This window comes from Desarmillaria tabescens, assembly GCF_030435595.1.
Source record: "Desarmillaria tabescens strain CCBAS 213 chromosome Unknown EV420scaffold_59, whole genome shotgun sequence".
Classification (NCBI taxonomy): Eukaryota; Fungi; Basidiomycota; class Agaricomycetes; order Agaricales; family Physalacriaceae; genus Desarmillaria; species Desarmillaria tabescens.
In genome coordinates this window covers 114,600-135,446 of record NW_026848358.1, presented here as the reverse complement: position 1 = coordinate 135,446, position 20,847 = coordinate 114,600, and the positions used below count along the sequence as shown (strand labels likewise).

At 49.0% G+C, this 20,847-nt stretch overlaps 8 protein-coding genes across 8 annotated transcripts; 2 read left to right on the top strand and 6 right to left on the bottom strand.

Moving 5' to 3' along the window:
• Positions 1-1,201: 1,201 nt before the first annotated feature.
• Positions 1,202-2,743, bottom strand: EV420DRAFT_1028282 (uncharacterized protein). The gene is made up of 5 exons (XM_060465386.1): positions 2,566-2,743; positions 2,270-2,505; positions 2,134-2,212; positions 1,771-2,075; positions 1,202-1,723 (listed from the first exon to the last, which is right to left on the bottom strand). The coding sequence occupies exons 1-5, from the start codon at positions 2,612-2,614 to the stop codon at positions 1,475-1,477; spliced, it is 918 nt and encodes a 305-aa protein (XP_060324692.1). The 5' UTR covers positions 2,615-2,743; the 3' UTR covers positions 1,202-1,474.
• Positions 2,744-4,272: 1,529 nt separating this feature from the next.
• On the top strand, positions 4,273-5,810 carry EV420DRAFT_1768594 (uncharacterized protein). Its single transcript, XM_060480979.1, has 3 exons — positions 4,273-4,579; positions 4,633-5,263; positions 5,325-5,810. Exons 1-3 carry the CDS (start codon positions 4,502-4,504, stop codon positions 5,774-5,776), a joined length of 1,161 nt encoding a protein of 386 aa, XP_060324691.1. The 5' UTR covers positions 4,273-4,501; the 3' UTR covers positions 5,777-5,810.
• Positions 5,811-6,518: 708 nt separating this feature from the next.
• EV420DRAFT_1028074 (uncharacterized protein) lies at positions 6,519-7,096 on the bottom strand. The gene has a single exon (XM_060465385.1). It carries the CDS (start codon positions 6,988-6,990, stop codon positions 6,601-6,603), a length of 390 nt encoding a protein of 129 aa, XP_060324690.1. The 5' UTR covers positions 6,991-7,096; the 3' UTR covers positions 6,519-6,600.
• A 274-nt stretch (positions 7,097-7,370) lies between these two features.
• EV420DRAFT_1752077 (uncharacterized protein) lies at positions 7,371-8,644 on the bottom strand. Its single transcript, XM_060480391.1, has 2 exons — positions 7,708-8,644; positions 7,371-7,654 (listed from the first exon to the last, which is right to left on the bottom strand). Exon 1 carries the CDS (start codon positions 8,453-8,455, stop codon positions 7,712-7,714), a length of 744 nt encoding a protein of 247 aa, XP_060324689.1. The 5' UTR covers positions 8,456-8,644; the 3' UTR covers positions 7,371-7,654; positions 7,708-7,711.
• Positions 8,645-10,914: 2,270 nt separating this feature from the next.
• On the top strand, positions 10,915-11,788 carry EV420DRAFT_1576538 (uncharacterized protein). The gene has a single exon (XM_060474505.1). The coding sequence runs from the start codon at positions 11,043-11,045 to the stop codon at positions 11,706-11,708; it is 666 nt and encodes a 221-aa protein (XP_060324688.1). The 5' UTR covers positions 10,915-11,042; the 3' UTR covers positions 11,709-11,788.
• Positions 11,789-12,403: 615 nt separating this feature from the next.
• EV420DRAFT_1027954 (uncharacterized protein) lies at positions 12,404-13,410 on the bottom strand. The gene is made up of 2 exons (XM_060465384.1): positions 13,061-13,410; positions 12,404-12,995 (listed from the first exon to the last, which is right to left on the bottom strand). Exons 1-2 carry the CDS (start codon positions 13,088-13,090, stop codon positions 12,540-12,542), a joined length of 486 nt encoding a protein of 161 aa, XP_060324687.1. The 5' UTR covers positions 13,091-13,410; the 3' UTR covers positions 12,404-12,539.
• A 374-nt stretch (positions 13,411-13,784) lies between these two features.
• On the bottom strand, positions 13,785-15,184 carry EV420DRAFT_1485016 (uncharacterized protein; the record flags this gene model as incomplete). Its single annotated transcript, XM_060470153.1, has 6 exons — positions 13,785-13,875; positions 13,948-14,091; positions 14,270-14,291; positions 14,321-14,592; positions 14,908-15,088; positions 15,133-15,184. 6 exons carry the CDS (start codon positions 15,182-15,184, stop codon positions 13,785-13,787), a joined length of 762 nt encoding a protein of 253 aa, XP_060324686.1.
• Positions 15,185-17,401: 2,217 nt separating this feature from the next.
• Positions 17,402-20,829, bottom strand: EV420DRAFT_1649300 (uncharacterized protein; the record flags this gene model as incomplete). The annotated part of the gene is made up of 9 exons (XM_060478291.1): positions 17,402-17,731; positions 17,786-17,894; positions 17,949-18,604; positions 18,662-18,777; positions 18,825-18,963; positions 19,050-19,235; positions 19,283-20,191; positions 20,237-20,380; positions 20,428-20,829. 9 exons carry the CDS (start codon positions 20,827-20,829, stop codon positions 17,402-17,404), a joined length of 2,991 nt encoding a protein of 996 aa, XP_060324685.1.
• Positions 20,830-20,847: the final 18 nt, after the last annotated feature.

Sequence of the window (20,847 nt, the reverse complement as noted above, 5' to 3'; positions counted from 1 at the left end):
AACTCGTCATTCTTGGGTCCTTTGGCATCACTTGTCCAGCCAGTAAAGCTTCGTGGAATCATGACAGGAAGGGCTGAGTAGTCGTTGAGGGCTAAGCTGGTGAACTTCTGTTGTCTGGTACGTAGTATTTTGCACTCGCGAATATTTAGAGTGCTGATTCGTCTTAAGACACTCGTACTTTTGCATCGACATAGAAATCACCACGGATATGTCGCACTGTGACTTAGCCTCTCCACTACAAAAATGCAAACTTGGGAAGATCGTCTTCGTGGTATGTGCGTTGGTTGAAAGTGATGGCTACTGTATGATATTGACGACCGTAACCTTAACATCTACCTCGCCAGCACTGCATACGACCTCAAAACGTGCTTGACGATGATTGTGACGTTGTAGTACTTTCTGGAGTGTTGTGCAAAGTGTGAAGATTCAAAGGGAAGTAGAGATTACGGAGGTTTAAATAGTGCAGGGCGGGATCTTGGCATCTTGCACAAAAGCAAGAAACAAGTTGGGTTCGGCTAATCCCGACACCTCTTTTCTTTATACCACTTGCACTGATCGTGCATTACGGCAGCACATTCAGCTAGGCGCAACCGTCTTGTATAGCTTAACTATGCTTCCTCTACGATGCTACGCCAAATCTGACGCGTCCTCGAAGCAAGCTGTCCTCCATCGACACACGTCAAAATACGTCTGAATCAGGCAATGGTGGAGAACATACCTAGTTTTTCTATACGTTCTCTGCAGCTCCTGTACTCATGACCAGGTAGGAATGAAATCACTCCTTAGGCCTTGGGACTGTCCTACAAGCTTGCTCACGGCTCATCGTCTCTTCCTGCACCCTTTCTCCCCTCACACAACAACCCAGCCAAACCACAGACTTTTCTTCCGTCTCTTACTGTGTATACAAAACTGCAGCAGTCAAATCTGAATCTGCGCATACTGGCTGTCTTCGATCCTGAGCGATCAAAACGCAACGTTGCTAGAGGGGGCGATCCCGAGGTCCTCAAGTCCACCTATTTTACTCTCCTGGAACTGATTTTGTCATCATTCGATTGTTGAACGTTGACGTCAAGTATCTGTCCAAAGAAAGTTATGGCACTCCACTCAACCTCCCCAATTCTGACGAGGAGATATTCAGCATATTCAAATTGATAAAATCTGCCGGAAAGAACATTCGCTATGACTTTGAATTAATCCCTATTTTTCAGCGCCAATTTTCTTTGATTCGTGTATTCGTTATCTTCAGACGAGCCTCGATGTCCTCGTTGATGATTGTGACGACGTACTTTCTGGAGTGTTGTGCAAAACATAAAGATCCGAAGGGAAGGAGAACTTACAGAGGTTTAGATACTCTATAGTTGATCGAAAAATAAAGTAGGGAGTACGATAATCAAAAACGATAGCATGAACAAAAAATGACAGTCTAAATCAAGCCCAAAGTCTCACCCCGACTTTCAGTTGCTCGTCATGAGCTTTATGGCGTCCTTTCAATGACTACCACGAGCTCATCTGACCGCTCCCGTTGAGCCTCAATGTCTATTTCAAGGACTGCGCTCTGTGCAGTGAATTCCTGGAAGCTTGAAGTGGAAGGTTGCGAAGGTTGAGAAGATTGAGAAGCTAATTGGAAACGAAGGGTCGACACCGGCGCACTTTCATCATGTTGTTCGGTTGGCTGTGTGTGTCCTGCCGCTGCTCTGCCAACAAGGAGCGTGGGTGCAACTCCCTATACAAGATGTTTGATAAACGACGAGTCCAGGATAGTGAACACACCTTCACAATGCCAGCTATTACGTCAGGGTAAAACGATCTAAAATCCTTGCGAATGACGAAAGTCAAGAATACGACCAGAGCTATCGAATAGAGAGCGGAGGATTCCACTAGCACTCCAATAAAATGGCGATAAACTCTCAGCCGGTCGCCTGCTCCGCATCTAACTCCGGTCACAGTCAAAATGCGAAAAATGATGAACAGCGTGCACCATAATGTTGTTGCCAGGACGAAGGATGCATAGAGTATAGGGAATACTTCGTACGATGCATTGAAGTACTCAAGGTATATTTCGATGATTTTGAACACTACACATAAAGTTCAAGTTGGATATATGAAAAGAGGAGATGGGATCAGACACTTTACCAGTTGCGGAAATTAAAGAAAGGATTGGAAGCAGAACAATAAGCCAGCGGCGCCCCCAGACCATCCAACAGCACCAAATCTAGAGTCGAAAAGATGGTAAGCTGATGCGGATAATCACCAGCAAAGGAGCACATACGATATATAAGTCTGCGAGAATGGTACTCATAGAGGATGGAATACCTGACTCCCAAAAGAATGCTTGGTTCACGCTGTTAAGCTTCGAAAATACGGTCCAAAAACTCTGTCCGTTTTGGATGAATACGGAGCATAGAAATGACCATTGGGCAGCGAAATTGATAGTAATCAGAGCATGAAGGAGGACAATAACGACAACTGGCAAGGCTCGTTGGATCGGCCAGCATTTGTTGATGACTGTGCCACTCATGTCAGCTTGTATGTCGTAGACTCATAGTAGAGATATTCCTAGCTCACATATATTCCACAATGCAACAGCAAGAATGCCGGTGTATATGCCTGCCATCAGTCAACACGTACTTGTCAAGGCACTAAATGTCATTGCCCACCGTGCAATAGCGCGAGGAGAATTATGGAGTTCAGGTTAATGTCGAGATATTGCAATATGAAAGCTTTCTCGTCATTGGTAAGATTGGGTGGAATATCTGCCTGAATCGCCATGAGGAAAAGTAAGAGAAACGGGGTAGTGGGTTATGAGAATAACACGTACTGACCTACCATTATAACAGTGCAGCTCATGGCCATGCTCATTGGCTGCTGCAAAGACGCCCATCGGTATCAAGTTGATCCCGGATCCTAACGTGTCGAATGTGTTCGGCAGATTACTGAGCTATTGATAGTTTCGGCAACTCGCAACAGAGACGCAACTCGAAGTGAGATATTCTTGGGAAAGGCCCTGTATCATAGGAAAAGTGGCGATGCAAACTGCAAGCCTCTCAGATATTGGTTCTGTTGAATCACGGAAGAAGTTGCATCGTGGAAGAGAATCAAACAAACCATCATGATTCATGATGAGATTTTAGCATAGCTGTCAGACTGAGCTTGTTCCGCCATAACGAGAGTGTGCGATCACTACAATGGGCGCAGATGGACGCGCGCGCGGCACTTTTACCGACCCTGAAGTCGTCAGCGCATCTGCCCCTGATCACAGTTCTGACTGGCCAACCTGTGGTGTTTTCAGCGCCGACTCCCATACTTGAGCCGGGACTTGACTGCCAGCCTCGGCTCAAGGGTTCTAGTGTCATTCGCATACCTTTTTTTGTCTTCAGCGTTATATGTCCTCATGATGTAATGTCTTTTCAGCGCTGACCGAGATCGTAACACGATGAGTTTTTTTTATCTTCAGCGTTGTGTGTCTTCACGATGTAATCCCTTTTGGTCGACTGTACATCGACGTTGGGTACGACATTTGTTAGGAACATCGAATTCAGGGGGATATGTTGAAGCAAGTTTTGTCCTAAAGACATGTAGATTTTTCCGCCAAAGACATCCAATAAAATGGGTTTAAAGCTTGCTTTACGCAAGTCTAATTGCGGCAAGGGCAGAACGGAGATTGGCGCCGGATGCCAAAAATCAATCTATCCAGGGGACCGGGATCCTCACAGAGATTTCAGCCCGACACTTGCTCAAAGACCGGGTTCTCGCAGGTGTCTCTCGGCCGGTTCCTGGTAAGCTTGAACACGTCCGTCGTCTAATTATTGTCTTGAGAACCAGACACCTGGGAATGTTTTCACCCACGCAACCCAATTTCCTAAGAATGTCTTCACTGCTCATCCCGGCTCTATCGTTCTCCGGCATTAGGTATTGGCCGTACCGGCCCTTCCGAATGTGTGGCTTTCCCGGCGGGATGACGAATACAACACGATGGCGGAGCCGTCTCGTCTGAACGAGGGTTAGCCGTCATCATAATAGAAAGAAGGATAATATACTAACTGTGACTCTCAATTATAATACTTGCCGCCCTCTAGACCGACATCCAAGTGGTCGGCTCACGTTTTCCAGTGTTGGGTTCACCTCTCTTTCGCGTCGCGTTCCCTTGCAAAATACCGAGTCGAGTCGAGACAACGTATCACGTTCCGGCGAGCGATATGGGAGGATGCCTGAGAACGACAAGGACTCGGAGTTTGGGCAGTGAGATGGAGTTGACTCTCGTGAGAAAGTATGGTCCGTTTCGTGTACATCTCTATTAGATAGATACTAGTAATTCTTCGTGCTGTTTTTCGACCGTGACGCGTTCGTCCACGTGATCTCGTCATCAAACTTTGCAATCTCTCCAACACCGTCGTTGCCCAAGCTTGACCCAGCCTCTGGGGTGGCTTCCACCAGAATTTTTCAATCGTGACATCGAATCGTCGGAATCAAGACACTTCTTTCGAAAGCATGAAATAATAGAATGTCTGTGTCGTCTTCCAATACGCTTTCTCCCTTGCGCAGCACGGAAGATTCGGTTCATACAACGAAGCACCACTCCGTACGTGACGCGTGATCCATGAAAATCTGGAAATATCCTGACGCGCAATGCAGCTCAGCATCCCACCTGAACTCATCGACGAAATCATCGATTACCTCTGGGATGACAAAGACGCGCTTATTGCCTGTTCTTTTGTCTGCCAACTGTTCTACCTCCGCACCCGCGTACACCTTTTGCACAGCATCGAGCTCAAGCACGCACCCGACGATTCAGCATCCCAAAGCATCCTCCCGTACATCAAGAACATCACGATCCGCCGGGGCGCTAGTCCAATCCCCAGCCTAGCCCCATTCCTATCATCCCTTCCAAACCTAACCGCCCTCATCCTCGACAGTCTCCAATTCCCCGATCCATGGTCACTCCACCACCTCATCTGCCAGGTCCCCGGGCTAGCGAGCCTCGAATTGAGCGCGATGCGATTCCGGCAGGATTTTCTGGTAGAGCTCGGGAGCGTTGGCAGTGGGTTGCTTCCGAAGATCAACAAGATATCGATGTGGGGGACGTCGTTCCATGCATCCGTCGTGGAGTTTCTCATCCATCGAAGGGAGCTGCGAGCGGTATATGTGGATTCCCTGCGTGAGCTTTGTGTCATGTACCCCCCTGGGGAGTACCTCTCTTCGATATGCGCATTTGTTCGTGCGGCGAGATCACTGAGGAGCTTGGATATTCGGATTCGTCAGACGAGTGAGTGAGGTCCTTGTTTTTCTGTCTAACGTACACTGATGATGGTTTGAATGAATTGAAGTGTATCGTATAAACACAATATCGGAATGGTCGACTCAGCCCGACGTGCTTCCTCTAACGATGCGGATGTTGAAGATTGAGATGGAGTGTGACCGTTCCTGTTGGCATGTCAAAGCCATGAGATGGTTGCTCGATTCTCTAATCGGCGCTAATGAACCTATCATGTTGGAGACGCTTACACTGGTGGTAGTGCCCCCCATATTTTTGTATGGCATTATGGATGATAACGCGTGGGAGAGAAATGTATGGGAGAGACAGTGGTCGAGGTTGGACGAGATCTTGACAGGCTCGGATATGAAGATGTTTCGACGGCTAAAGGTGATACCCAAGCCTCACGCGCACATTGAGCGCTTTATTTTGGAAGGACCGGATTTCAGAGAGTGGGTCCGTGGAAGGCTCCCGTTCCTAGGCGGGAAGGGCATGCTCGACATAGTTACCGTATGTAGTTCGTGAATTAGATAGAGATGACAAAATGTATATATCATTTACTGTTCTGTATGATAAGATGCCTGTTCTGACATAAACCAACAAGCAGTAACTCGTCTCGTAGGTAGTACACCAGCAGGTCTTCTTCCTAACATTCCGATCTATTTATCGCCGGTACACCGCGCACACGCGTCGGAGACGATATGACATCTTGAGAAAAAAGACTCTTCTGAGTCATCGCATTCGATGCAGCCAATAAGAAAGGTTGATCAGTAGACGAAGGTGGAGGACAGCGTTGGGGGATCCGAATCATTGTTGCTCTCGAGTTTTGAGATGGTGGTGCAGTAGACGTGTCATCGTTTCTGGGTGTGAACCACCCGTCATGTTCACTGTCGAACTGTAACTAGCAAGCTGAGGCCTATGTAAAATTCTCTGTCGACTGTCCGAGTATCTGGCCGGGTGTACTCCTGGGTTGCTGATGAAGAAAGAGAAGGATGGCAGCTATGCAGGGAACAGGGATAGAGGATTCAGTGGGCAAGGAAACCAGCTAGAAGACAAGCATATGACAGACCTGGCCCGCTCCCAACAGCTGGTCTGGTACTCTTCGTCGTGCCAAATCCACGAGAGCGCAACAAAATAAGGGCAGGAGCTCGCGCTCTCAGCGTTGCGATTATTGGTGTCCATCATCGCCGGTCGGAAGCTCCGCAAAGATAGCGGCAAGTTGTAGTAAAAGACGCGTCGAGGATATTATTATTTGCGACTCAGTGATAGTGGAAGGAAAAGGCATTACAAACGCCAAACGACCCTTCCTTATTCGAGTCGGTCAAGGATAATACAGTACAAATATTTTGTCACTGCGACTCTCCTCTGCGCCAGAACGAGTTCGACCAGTACGTTCTCACCTGCTCCAAAAGATCCCACGCAGGCCATGTTGTGAGTAGTGCCGAGGCGTAGACAGCCACGAACAGACATTGAGGTGGCCAAGTATCACGCTCATTAGGAGGTACGCGGAGGGCTCTACCAGGTGGGATATTATGGCATAGTGTCCCCGGAGTATTAGGTTCCACAAAGAAATGCAAGGTCCAGCGAGGGGCATCCGGCGCAGTCCCGGTGACCACATCTGTGGTCTTCATTATAAAATTTGGGGTCTGTTGAGGTGAGCCACAGGTGACGAGCCGAACCCCGATGACGAGTAAATCCATACCGGAAGAATGGCAGCGCGCTGGCCAAGGACTCCACATAATATCGCATTGACAAGCAGCCCGTTTCGTGGGTCATCAATGTCATCAATGATGTCCTCAACAAGTTCCGAGCTTTGAGTCTTCTGTAATGGGGATTTAAGTTGGCCAACTCACCATTCCCTGCGGAAAAAAATGATCCAGTACTCATTGCGCCATCAAATCGTGGTTATATGCGGTCTTTCTGTCATCCTTCTGGGGCTACAGTACCAGGAATCAACGAGACGAGAAATGACGGCCAGAAGGAACGGCAGGAAAGCAGCAGTGGGCATGGCCAGTAATGCATTGGTCGGACGGTAGTGGTAAGAGGGAGAGGGATGTCGGACTTTGCCGACGCCTTACTGGGTTCTTCTCCTCGTGTTGGACCCATGCAATGTTTGTGTGAACACATTTTCTCCAACATACATCAATGCTAATCATTCTACGTACTAGAGCTCAAACATCTGTATTCCGGCGGATCGATGTCCTTAGTCGATAAGGGGAGTTATGCTTCGCTTCACAGGAAACTCCGAGCAATAGCAGAATCATTAATAGTCATTAGCATTATTTGCTACTATCTAGCAATGTTATTTTCTCTACGTTTACTAACGAAGGCATTACTTTACAAAATCACCCAAACGCTCCGATTCATGAAAATTTCCCTGGTGCCGTGAGAAACAAGGCTGTTCTGTTTGGAGGAGAGGTGAGCGTATCATTAACTTGAAAGACAGCAGTACTAACGAAATCATTGGAGGGCGGGAAGGACCGGGGAGATCGTAACAACCTGCCTGCCCATAATCACGGCACCTTCGCCACGGGGAAGGGCTGGAAGGACTGGGGAGATTGTAACAACCTGCCTGCCCGTGATGGCACTTGATTCGTCGTTGGGAAGGGTGGGAAGGACTGGAATGGCGGGAGGAGCTGGGAGAGCTGGAGAAGCGGGAGGGGCGGGAAGTGCTGGAAGTTGCCTGCCCGTAATAGCACTCAAATCGTCACGGGGAAGGGTGGGAAGGACTGGAGTGGCAGGAGGAGCTGGGAGAGCTGGAGGGGCGGGAAGTGCCGGAAGTTGCCTGCCCGCGATAGCACTTGATTCGTCACGCGGAAGGGTGGGAAGGCCTGGAAGGGGAATGACTGGGATGGCAGGAGGAGCCGGAAAGGCGGGAAAAGCGGGAGGGGCTGGGAGAGCTGGAGGGGCGGGAGGTGCTGGAAGGACGGGAATGATCTGCCTGCTTGTAATAGCCACACCATCGTCCGATTCATCACGGGGAAGGACTGGGGAGATGACTGGGGAGATTGTTACAACCTGCCTGCCCATAATAACATTATGTTCGTTGGATTCGTCACGAGGAATGGGAATGGGGGGAGCGACAGGGCAGAAGACAGGGGAGCTCGTAGTAACAGCGTCACGGGGAAGGACGACAGGAATGACACCGCCGCTGGCTAGGAGAGGTAGAGCCAGGAAAGCAGAGACAGAGATACGAGCGAACATGGTGAAGTGAGATTAATAAGCTGTACAATTGTGAGGGCTAGAGAATATCTGCTGGTTTAATCCCTCTCTTATAGCTTTCCGAGTCGTCTTCTCTGGGTGGCGGAGGTCATCAGTCATGGAGTAGAAACAAAATGAATGCCCAGGTCGAGTGAAGGCCAACGAATAGCACGTATGACGCGACCAGAAAATCATGAAAAAGCTATTTTCATGATTCTGGGGAACCGAGCAAGGGAGCATCAGTCGAAAATAGTCCCTTGTCACGGGCTAGCCTACTAAGACCACTGTTACCAGTGTATGGGCTCGTTCGTGCGAACATAGTCGGGGAAGATGTTTTACGAAGATCCAAAATCTTGGGTGATAATTACGCTCCTGCCGCCATCCCGCCTCTGACGGGCACTACCTGCGGACCACCATTTGGAAAAGACCAATTTCGTGGGATGTAGTGTCGAGGGGAGAACAGTTACTGTGATCTGACACTTTGGTACCAGGGCCGATCCAAGCGTAAGTCATGAATACGTCCAGACTGTCGGACTTCGATGGTGGACCATGTCTTCCGGTGCCTTCGTAGCGATGCCAAGGAAGCGGTGTTGGTTGAACATACAGCCTACGACTCGTCATGAGTAGCTGGATCTGCACTTCGAAGCATCTGGCGATTCGGAAGCCAGAGCACGAGGTTCATTGAACGTTTCATGATTTTTGCATTCGAGTCCTTTATCACGAATCAATTTCTAGAAGAACGTTGACACAAAGAATGGTACTATACCTAGCTGAATACAAGCTATGTATAAGCCATCAAGGGCGAACCCTTTCAACGGTCTGATGGCGGAGAGGTTGTATCATCAGGCACATAGTATATATAGGCTCAACCTGACCGGTATCTGTGTGGACATGAACGCGGTCAAGAGGCTCCATGTATTCAGCTGTCCCATGAACCTACAAGGCCTGTCAGCATGTATCAAGAACGCCCAGGAAGGCCTTACTCGGTTTCTTACTTGACTTGCTCCACATCTCTATATCCGCGAAGATGGTAAACACCGAGTGGCGCAATGTCTGCGTACCTCGAACTCTGAACCACCCCATGAAGGCCAAGTGAATCGAACCCATCCTGGGTGTGGAAGTGCCCCAGGAGGTTGGCTAGTTCGCTGATGAAAATATCAATAGCCCAGAATGAAAAACTAAAGGGTTCAGGGCAATACGTCGAACAGGGGTTTGTAGAAGATGACTGGGAAATAGAATTCGAGGAAGCAGCCAATAGAACTTGTTAGGGATACGAGCCAGGGAGCCATGGTGGCCGTGTAACTTAGCCTTGTCGTACAACGCTACGACAATCGTAACAGAACTGGAGTAGCCATTGTTGAGACTGGCATTCGACAAGCACTAATCAAGACTGACCTGGCCTGCTGTGCACCACGACCAAAGGGAAAGGCGTCTCACCACGTTCATTTGTAACATTCCCGTCGCAGCCACGCAAGGAATAGTTGTCGATCTGGACCCGGCCCATCGTGCACCACGCTCCCAAAAAATCTGAAGAGTAGATAAGCATGTATTGATCTTGGTTATCCAGTTTCCTCACCGCTGGTGCATCTCAATTCGCTACTCTCCCAAGAATATGCGGTGGAAACTGCTTTATTCTCGCTGGTCACACAGGAAAAGGTCTATTCTATGACTGACAATCAGCTTGAGGGGGGAAAGCAGTATGTGTGCTGACCGATAAGACATCCAGATGACAGGGCATCAAATGATATCATACGTCAGCTTCACAAATCTGACAACTGCCTCTAACAAAAGACGCTCCGTTCAGCGCTTCAGCGCGCGTCAGCGGGGAACAACATCGCGTGATTCGGAGACAGTTGTGGTTGGGACGGACCGACATTGTTTGTCGAGTCTTGGCGGCGCCAAACAAACCTTCATCGTCGACCACGACTACCGGCCGGCATCTTCACGTTCGACGACGAGCGCAGTTCAGGGTAGCTTGAATGCACGGTTCCGATAGTGGCCAACCGTAGTTTCTGGTGCGTAAGGTCCATCTGCGTCGAGGGTCGTACTGAAACGTCGGCCTTTAGGGAATCGTGGACGTGACGCGCCCAAGGGTTCATCGAATCTCTTCAGCAAGTACCAATGCCTCAACGCGTCGTCCCAGGAATACAACAAAAACCAGAATTTCTCGCTCTTGAATGGGCTGTATTGATGTCCGTTTCGACCGCGACTTCCCTTGCGTCCTTTATAAAGTGCAATCTGTCGGTGCTGGTATGTCGTCTGCTGTGTTCTCTTTTGTCGTTTTCTGATTTCAGTCAGAACACTAGAACCCATGATTTGCGAAGGAGCTGCTCTTCCTTCCGGTGTTTTGTTTATCGCATCTTCTGATAGAACTCGTCGTCATGGCATAGAACCATGTCAAGAAACGCGTCGATTTCATAACTGTCCACGCTCGACCCTTACCACGAATGCTTGACCCTGGCCATATAAGTATGGTACGACTGCATACCCGGCGTTGGTTCTTAAAACCTTTAACGTTACGTTGAATAGCTAATGGGAAGCGCTGGTGAACGCGCATTCAGGCATTAGAAAAGCAAGGGCAGAGGCATGTATGCCCCCAGACGAGCAAGTTCAAATCTTGCTCAACTTCAAGCGGCCGTACTCTCCCTGCGCTCTAGACAGCGGCCAGCGTACGACCCTTTTTCCCATCATCCTCAAAAGCATCGGTTGCTTTTGTAGACCCTTCTCCCAAACCAACACCACCATGTTTATTGCTCGCTCTCCGCGCGTCCAGCTTTTGTCCAAATGCTGGTACTTTGCAGGAACCAGCCTATACCTCCTCGAGATTCTTCACTACTTCCGTATCTTCCCGCTAACGACACTCGCCACTCAAGAACGCGTCATATCTACCATGCTCTCCACAGGCGCTATCACCGGCCTGGCTATCGTCACCGTGCTCGTCATTCTTCTCTTCTTCCTCAACCTGACGACGAAGAGACCGGGAGCCAGAAAGATGTCCTGGATGGGCATCCTTGACGGCCTTTCGCCGCAGTCAATCTTCTTCGTTTGTCTTATTATCAATGATGCGATGTATCAGCGTGTGCCGGGAACGTCGGTGTTGGAAGGAGGATCAGCGAGAATCGGGGTGCTGATAGTGCAGTTGTGGGGGTATATGACATACATTGGAATTCCTCTCGTTGGGTCTGTTGGGTTTACGACATACTCTATCGCGAGGGAGCAGGCCAGGGACGTGGAGAGAGCGTCGATGAAGACATGAGGTAGCTGTTCTGCTATGGCTCTCTCGTAAACGAGATACTGACCTTTTTCTTGTCTCAGTAGGCAGTAGTTTCGTTTTAGATCCACTCTTCGCATAAACCTACAATACACAACCTTCGATAACGTCCACTTCTAGCATACCCTTCTTCTCCAAAAGTGGCAGTTTCTCTTTTACCCATTCTCTGCTGTACGGCCCTCCTCTCCACGGACTCAAGCCTTTCTGACACAGTTTGAACGCAACCTTCAAACGCCGAAACACCAACAATTCTGGACGAACAAGGACCTGGTCAAGGATGGACCATTGCGCTGCCCAGTCTTCGTCCTCCAGAGTCATGTACCAGTGCTCTCCTTTGTAGTGGTTATATGGGGGTATGACTGTCAGAGCCAAGGTCTCCAGCCTGACGGCGTCCGGGGGAGAACTTGAAAGAGAATGTACCAACCACCTCATGACCCTGATATGCCAATCGCAGTATAGGTCGCATTTCATCTCGATGTGGAGAATCGGCATAGTCAGAGGGAGTCTGTCGGGCTGAGCCGGCCAGCTGGACCACAGACCGGGTGTATAAGCTGAGTCTTGGTCAGAAAGTATGGGTGCATGCAATTGAATGGCACCCCTCACCTCCATAACGGAAACGGATGTCGAAACTCTTCAGAGAGCCTGACTCGGATGCTGCACCGACGAAAGTGCATATAGAGGACAGATACTCTGCTGGGGGATAGTCGATACGGAGCTCACGGAGAGAGTCGACGTAGGTCGCTCGTAGGTCCGCCCTGTGGAAGAGTGCCTCGACGACAGATTCGTTGAAGGACGTCCCGTATATCAATATCCTCTTCAAATTGATCGTCGGAAGTAGTTTGGACTCGGACTCGGATATACTTTGATTCTCGAAAACACGTTTTTCAAATCAAGCCCCGTCAACCCGGGGAGATGGGAGATAAGGGCGTGGAGGTGCCATGGGTCCTGGAAAACGACGAATGAAAGGGAGAGCGAGGATAGGTTCGGGAGCGTTGTTAAAGAATTTGAAGAGATGGATGGTAGCTGGAGTGGGACGCCCACACCTTGGAGTTTTATCTCTCTTATGTACTCGATGATGTCTTTGAAGGAGGGGTCATCAGGATCAATGTCCCGCGTCCCGTCGAGTTTGAGCTCTAGGGTGTGGAATAGATTCACCCGTGTTCGAGGGCGGAAGAGCCGACAGACGAACGAACAGGCGAGTAGGGAGGCTTTGTCGTTTTGGAGGCAGTCAATGATCGCATCGACGATTTCCGGTGGGATATAGTCTGTGATCTGTGATTTGTGGTGGTAATCATAGAAAAGGAGAAAGCTATGCTACGAGATCTGATAAGACTCACGGGTTTCTGGTTCGCCTCAGGTTGGTGCATCTATCATGCTTTAAGTTTCCGGCGTGATATTTTCGTGTGTGGGGACTACGAATTTCCGGGACGAAACGTAGGTCGTGACAACGATAGAAAAGCCTCGAAACGAAACGTGGTTTTCTTACCCGCCGAATTATCAAATTCAATAGCTTCCGCTCAGCGTATGGAACTTTTTGTTACTGTGTCCTTCATTCGAGGAGTGTTTTCCTCGCGTTGGAACTACAGAAAACATCTTTTCTTCCTGCAAGTCGCGTACCGGTACATCAGCAATTAGAAACAAGGTTTATATTCAGAATCCCGTATGGCGATATTATAGCATTCAAGCGCGCCATCTTACAAAAGCTGTCATCCTTAAAGATAGTACATGCCCTCCAGGCTTATGCAACCTCAAATGCTGGGGCTTTGGGGCTCCATGGTCGGCTCTCGAACAGCATCCGCCTGGTAACGGCGACGACGCCTATAACACCCTGGCAATTGTCGTCACTCAGCCAACCAAGACTGAACGTTGAGGTATACTTACAGAAGGAAGGGAAGGAACACCTTAGCCTTAGGGTTCGGAGGAGCCGTTCTCGTTCACAATCAATGGTTGATGAGCTTGCTTATCCAGCCTCTCTACGTAATATCCGTCGCGGGATTAGCCGACAATCCTCTCCCGTGTCTCGAAAAATAAGATCGACGCGTGAAGCTTCGTCGGAAACATTCATGCAAGTATGCCTTCCCCATCAAAGGCGCATATCCCTTCATCTGTGGCCTTGAAGATCTTCATGGCCGTCCAAGCCGTAGAAGAGGTCCTAAAATGTCAATGGAAGTTGGAGAAGGTTGGACAATCAAGCTTCATGCCTATCTACTGTGAGGGTACTTACCGACTTGTCCGTCGAATTTGCGATGATTTTCCCATGAACCATTTCACAGCGCTCGAGTTATTCCAGAAAACTTGCTGTCGAAAATCCGACCGACGGCATAAGCCTTTCAGGTTCTGCTTGAGGAGGAATTTCTTACGCAAATCACTGTAAATCTGGAAGGAAGAGGTGGAGTCGCGTCTTGCAGAAGATACTACCATCCGTTCTATCAGGTGAATTGAGCTCGGTTCTTGGATACAGGCATTCTGATTGAAATGTCAATCCCAGTATACAGTCTAAGGCAAAAGGGTGAGCAAGGGATCGTAAGAAGTACTTGGAGACTCACTAGCACCCGAACATAATAGGTACTCCGACATATTTAATAGCCGTCACGCACAGAACATGTCAGACTGTTCCTCTGCCGCCTTTGCTAGAAGACCACTAACATGAGAGACCGAGCTTGGCGGTCTATGTATGCAATCTATCTTCACTGAGTACTGAGCGCTTATCACTGAGAGGACGATGTAGAAGGAGAACAAGTTCGTCTGGGGAAAACACCGGTACCACCGGTCCGCGATACCGGTAGTCAGAGACGTCAATCCGGCCCATGTATTCTTCCCGGTAGCCTTGCGAGTGGCACTCATTGTCCTTCTTTCCATTGTCCACGACCTTTTTATATATACCAAGCACAAAGTTTGTTCTTGAAGGCGCTCCATCTATCACATACTAGGTCTCTGCGCATTTTTATATTGTATACGCCAAGTTTGCCTATTACTCTGGCCGGTGAGTACACCCTGCCTGGACAGACATTACCCGATCTAACCCAATACCTCTGCTACTTAGCACTCTGACTTTCTTTCTCTGAACATGAATTCTAACTCTAAGTTAGGACTCTCAATGGACCTGAAGTCGGCATACTATTATCTCAGGTAAGCTGGTATTGCTGCCCTTCACCTCTGCCGCCTGCTGACTTTAAGAACTTACACCTTCAGGAAGCTGCAATCCTTACTACCCAAGTCAATGCGTGATATCCTTTCATCTTCAAGTTCATCTGAGACCGCAGCGGCAAACACGCCGATCCCACCTCGCAAACCATATCTCAATAGTTTCTTATCCCGGATCCCTAAAGCTTCTACAACTGAAACGGACCTAATCAATGGACTTCCTTCGAAAATATTGGAAGAAATTTTCAGAAACGTCATCGCTAACTCGCTCTCCTCTCTCGAAACCAGTCGACGAAGTCGTGACCCATCTCGGCCATTCCAGGTGCTTTTCATTTCTCACGTCTGCGCATACTGGAGGAACGTGTCACTTTCTTTCCCTTTCTTGTGGTCGTTCCTCTTTATTCCTATGTATCGATCTTGCGGAGAGGCCTGCATAACGATTCCTCTGGAATTCTTGCGTTTCCATCTGCATCATTCCAAAGAATATCCGTTATCCCTTTTTCTGTATGATCTGGGAATAGGAACTAGCACAGGATTTCCACCTGAAATCTATGCTGGTGACACGGCATCCGCCATGGATTTGCTTCGAACGCAGTGCTACCGCTGGCGCGAACTCTATGTATCCTTGTATAGGCTCGATGATCTTAATCAACTGTTACTCTGTGAAACGGGCAATATCGCTTCGCTGGAGCGATTCAGCTGCTCAAAACATGAGATGAGGCTGTGGAAATGTCCCGTTTTTGCTACCGCCACTAATCTCCGTTAGCTATCTCTTGACAAGAGGGTCGATATTGGACCCGCAGGTCCCGAAACGCCTTTGTCCTTCCCCTACGGAAACATTCAGGGCCTTAACCTCACATCTCTCGATTTTCACTCAATTTGCCAATTCCCGAATCTCGTTGACACCACCGTACCTTTGATACGAGCCCCCAAAAATGTTGCCTATACATCCAAGATCGTCTCACTTACCTTATGTATCAAGCATAAGACACGAGAAAGTCTCAAATTTCACCTCTATGGTGTTACTCTTCTATGTCTTCGAAATTTGATCTTGGTCTCCCTCGACACTACGATTCGTGGTCCCTACAAAACCGAGTACCTTGCTATGAGCTTGATCAAGTCTTGTGCTCACATAATCCAGCATCTTACTCTATGGTGGTTTGCGATACGTGCGAAAGACATGATGGCTATTCTTGAGCCCCTTGCAGAGCTGCGCCATCTCGGATCACACGATCCTTTTACCAAGTACAATTTGTTCCTGCCGTGGAGTCCCATTTCTCCCGAACTTCTTCGACGTCTCACGGAAGAGCCGTTATTCCTCCCCCATCTCAGTACGATCGATTTCCAAACGCGATTTGAAGTTGACAAGTCGATGCTCGTTGCCATGCTCCTCTCCAGGACAGGCCACATACGGTCCACCAATCCCTACGCTCCACCTTTACACGCGAATGATGTCTTCAGACAGATGCAAGATGCGGACGACTAGGTCTATGGTATTCACACCAATCTAGGCCTTTGGGCTTCAAGATTCGTAAGTTTTAATCGGCGGTAAAAGTGCTGTACTGATGATGCCGTTTGCACTAGTACTGCTCTCTAACATACTAGTAGAATGCTATTCCGACATATACATGTATCCCGGCTCCGTGGAGGCGTGTTGAGGAGTCTGCTGGTTCAGGTCCCAAGATACTATCACTCTGTTGTCTTCAAACTACTTCATCACGAACATAATAAATAACACGGAACCTATTTGTACAGTATAAAATTTTTGGAAAGTCACACAAAAATTTATCACTTGCAAAAGACGCGGCGAATTGAACAAGGCCTCCGCTGCTTACTTATATGTTACTGCCATTCACGAGACGGACATTACCTGTTTAATCGAGAACAATCTCAGGTACTTATGCCTTGACTTTCAGCTCTAGATCTGTCAACCTCGTAATGAGCCTCTAGTGAAATTTCAACTTATCAGACGTAACATATTCACTAATTTCCCAGAACGAAATGTGTTCCGACGCTTGAACACAGATGCTTTCAGAAACCAATGTCTCTACTGTGGGTTTAAGACAGCAACGACTACTTCTGGACAATCCAGGATCCTCATTTCGTTTCGGATCGTGCCCAGATGGTGGCTCTGCTGCGATCGGGAGAGTCGATACTCACCGTTGACCCGTCTCCATTACGCGAAAGTTCATGGCGGTTGGAGATCTGTACCCTAAAACATAAAACGTGCACTGGTCGTTAGTAACGAGATCTCACAGTTTAATCTTACTCGCGCTCGCAATAACGGAGCAAGTCCTTTTTCATGTGGCATCGCGTAAAAAGCCCATGCTGTTTTCAAACTGTCCACCACCTATTACTGATCCCTACAATAGCAATAAATAGTAAATGCAAATGAGATATTAGACGATGCAATGGAGCAGCTCGCAAGCGAACAGCAGATCTAAATGTAGGGCCGAGTAAACTATGTAAAAGCATCCAAATGAAATAATGGTATGTGGAATCCTGAAATTGAAAATAAGTATAACCCATCTCCACTAATGATCTCGCCTCGAGATGCTAGGCCCAAGCTGCCCACCATCGAGTTCCGATATCGTGGGTGTTCCCAGCCCATTCTTTGCAGCCCCCATCCCCGCCACTATCACAGGGCTGGCCAGTCTCGGACTCGTGGGACTGACTAGACTCATCAGGCTTCCCGAACTCGTCCTTCTCGATATATATGGTCTTGGTGTCGTCGGAGGTGATGTAGGTTGTTCCTCAGTCGGCGTCCCCGGATTCGAATGTGAGTTTGAGCTTGATTGTGGTAGCTCAAGGGAGAAATCTTCCACGCTTCGAGGAGGTGGTCGTTCTACCATTGCTTCAAGGAGCTGAAAAGGGTACAATGAGCAAAAGGAAGAAAACGCAGACGATAGGAAGCTTACCTCCTTACGCAGTTCCTCTCCAGCATACTCCCCTTCCATCTCTTCGGGTCCCAGAAGAACTGTTCCCTTGCGGAACACTTCTCCCTCCTCCTCGACCCAGATACGAGACCTGCTCTCATAACGTCAGCATGAACGAGAAAAGTGAAGTAAGACATTCATTTACCGATTCGTCTCCTTCCCCTTCTCACCCTCATCCCCCTCCGAGTCTCTCGCTTCAACGGGAGGAAATCTTGGCCCTTCCCCATCTTCGGCATCGTCCTCCGAAATGAGAAATGCGGCGGTCGGACTAAGCACCTTTTCATGTACAGGCTCGGCACGTCCCTTACCCTTATCCACTCGGGGCGTGCCAATCTCCTCCACTTCTTCCCCATCCGTGTGTTCCTCGGCGGGGGAGTCGCCATTAGGTGAGGTGCCAGCGGCTACAGATCCGACGCCGTTCGTTGTGGGTATCACTAGCCCAAGCCCGATAGGTCGACTTGGCACTTTGGCAAGTAAACTGGTCAACTGATCGTTGATACCCAAAAGTTCTTCCATTCGTCCTCCATCCCCTTCTTCCTCTATCACCTGCGATAGCTCGCTTACCAAGGATCTGGCGCGAGCAGCGATCTCCGAAGCTGAGAGCTTGGTAGGAGTCTGTCGGGAAGCAAGTGTGAATGATGCTATGCTCGGAGAGAGTAGGTACGATGGTAGCGGAGATGGGGCTGATAAAGACGGTGACGTTAGGTGTGGTGTACTCAGTGGTGATGGCTCTGCAGGGTTAAGCAGGTTCTGAAGTTGTGCGACGCATGAGCGCGCGCGTACTACAACATCAGTCTCAATCTGAGAGGATATGTCAAAATTGTCAAGAGGGCGTAAGTGGCAGCGTTTATCCCTTACCTTTCTCTCCTCTCCTTCCCTGATACCTCTTGCCAACTCGCTGTCCTCGATCAAACCCCATAAACCTTTGTTTCTTCCATTGCCACCGTCAGCGGCACCGTTTTCTTGGTCCGCTACTAATCAAATCGTCAATAATAAAGTTTATGAGTGAGGTCAGGGTCACCTTCTCCTCGCTTAGCCTCTGCTTCCTCCGTATTGCGTACGCACCAGCCAAGAATCTCTCGACAACAACCTGCGAATTCTTCTCTCCCAGGAGGTACGTCAAGATCTAAGCATCGCATCGTGTGATTAGATTTCAGGCCCTGCAAGACAGACATAGGTTAGCTTCAACCGATATTACGAGAAGTATTCCATAAAGGAATACCAAAATAAGACACGGAATGCTAACCTTATTTAGTGCCCATACCCCTGCTAGGTCTAACTCGTTCCTCGTCAAGTCCAGGTGCAACAACGACCGCGACTCTGGAAGGAACTCTGCTAGTGCGATGGCTCCGGGAGAAGTCAAACCAGTAGAAGAAAGGAAGAGTCGTTTCAGGGAAGCGTTGAGTGTGAATGCCGTTCGAAGCGAAGTTATCTGCCACGAGAATAAGAAGCGCGTTTACGAACAGGCATGAACCTTACCCCGTCTAGTGCGGGCCCTGCACACGGATTCTTCGACAGATCTAGCGTTTCCAGCGACGAATTATACTTGAGTGCCTCCGCTATGGCCACCAGCCCTATCACGTCGAGTTTGTTCTCGCTCAAATTGAGCACCTTGAGCGTCCGATTCCGTTTCAGGACCTGTGCGACATACGTTATTCCCCCGCGAAGCTCATTCCCCTTTAAATCCAATGTCCTTAGAGCACCAATCCTCGGCAGCGTGTCAAGCGCGCGAACTTTGACGAGGAGCGCCGCAGAAGGTCCCCATTCTTCCTTGACATTGTTCGTAGTCACCCCTCCTTGTGAACTTGAAGTGATCATGGGAACCGCAGGTGACGTCTGAGCACGCTTCGCGCGCGGGACATATGGTGTATACGTTGTCTGGACATTTGTCGTAGGATGCTTCGGTGGCGGTGGAAGCGGCCCATTTTTAAGCTGAATTGCCGCAGAAGTCGGGGAGTTGGAATTAGTAGGAGTAGATGAGTTTGAGGACGTCGCGCTTGCTGTGGTTGCTGGTACGACATCAGGATAATCCCTGATCATTAGAGCAAGAGCGACAGCGCCCGTGGGGTTTATCCTGTTGTACCGCAGCGATATATTACGAAGGTTGGAAGTCCGTACGGCACGGGAGAGGGTTTCAAGGGCTCCAGGACGAAGAGAACAGTCATCTAGACGAAGGGTAATGAGGGTAGTCAACGCAGCGACAAGCAACTCTACACTCTTCTTGTCGAGTGCGTTCTGGCTTAGGTCCAGAAACTCGAGTGATGTTGACTTGGCGGCAAAGGCGGCAATCAGACGAAAAGCAGCCGTTTTCAGTCGTCGGTTCGAGGCGACAGATAGAAAGGTGAGCGTGTTCGGTATGAGAAGCGCGTGCAGCATCGGTTTGAGTATCTAGAGCAACTTAGTAATGAGCAAAGATGGTGTAATTATACACACATTTTCATCCAAATCACATTCCTTGAACACAAGTCTTCGAAGGCCCCATTCGATGGTAAATACGTCGCCTAACACTGTCGCTTTACCAGTCGTCAGTTGCACCCCAGAAAAGTCCACTATTCGAGGATTTGAGCCGTTTGCCTTCTGCTAAGATAGGTTAGGAAAGATCAGCAATCACACTAGACAATCACCTTGAACGCAGCACTAATCAGTGGATCTGGGACTTCTTCGCAGCCCGCACAGCATTCTCGCCAGAATGACTCGACCTCGTCCATTGTCCATCTTTCTCCTCGTATTACTCGTCGTCTTCTTTCTCGTTCTCGTTCCTCCACTGCCTTCTTCTCCTCCCGAACACCAGGTCCACTTGGCGGGCTAAAGCTCGATATTGGATAGACAATGGTCAGTTCCGGCAGAATGAAATGGGCTCTCTTCAGAACCGTTTTCTCGCTGACATTATCTTTCGTGGAGTCGGGCAATAGCCGGCTGAGCCTCGACAGCGAGAATAATGAAGGTGGGGCTGGCGGCGGACGTTTGAGGATCGACTTTCCGGGGATGGGGATCGTCACAGCTGAAGAAGACGGTGAAGAAGTCATCGCGACACCAAAATACTT

Excerpts from the sequence above, each read along its gene's own strand:
- EV420DRAFT_1028074 (XM_060465385.1), bottom strand. The coding sequence starts at position 6,990 with ATGTGGAGTCCTTGGCCAGCGCGCTGCCATTCTTCCGGTATGGATTTA.
- EV420DRAFT_1576538 (XM_060474505.1), top strand. The coding sequence starts at position 11,043 with ATGCCCCCAGACGAGCAAGTTCAAATCTTGCTCAACTTCAAGCGGCCG.
- EV420DRAFT_1027954 (XM_060465384.1), bottom strand. The coding sequence starts at position 13,090 with ATGCACCAACCTGAGGCGAACCAGAAACCC. Across the intron at positions 12,996-13,060 it reads CTGAGGCGAACCAGAAACCC|ATCACAGACTATATCCCACC; the intron begins GTGAGTCTTATC and ends CACAAATCACAG.
- EV420DRAFT_1028282 (XM_060465386.1), bottom strand. The coding sequence starts at position 2,614 with ATGGCAGGCATATACACCGGCATTCTTGCTGTTGCATTGTGGAATATA. Across the intron at positions 2,213-2,269 it reads TTCTCGCAGACTTATATATC|ATTTGGTGCTGTTGGATGGT; the intron begins GTATGTGCTCCT and ends TTTCGACTCTAG. Across the intron at positions 2,076-2,133 it reads TTCTTTAATTTCCGCAACTG|TGTTCAAAATCATCGAAATA; the intron begins GTAAAGTGTCTG and ends CTTTATGTGTAG.
- EV420DRAFT_1752077 (XM_060480391.1), bottom strand. The coding sequence starts at position 8,455 with ATGTTCGCTCGTATCTCTGTCTCTGCTTTCCTGGCTCTACCTCTCCTA.
- EV420DRAFT_1768594 (XM_060480979.1), top strand. The coding sequence starts at position 4,502 with ATGTCTGTGTCGTCTTCCAATACGCTTTCTCCCTTGCGCAGCACGGAA. Across the intron at positions 4,580-4,632 it reads ATACAACGAAGCACCACTCC|CTCAGCATCCCACCTGAACT; the intron begins GTACGTGACGCG and ends CGCGCAATGCAG. Across the intron at positions 5,264-5,324 it reads TATTCGGATTCGTCAGACGA|TGTATCGTATAAACACAATA; the intron begins GTGAGTGAGGTC and ends AATGAATTGAAG.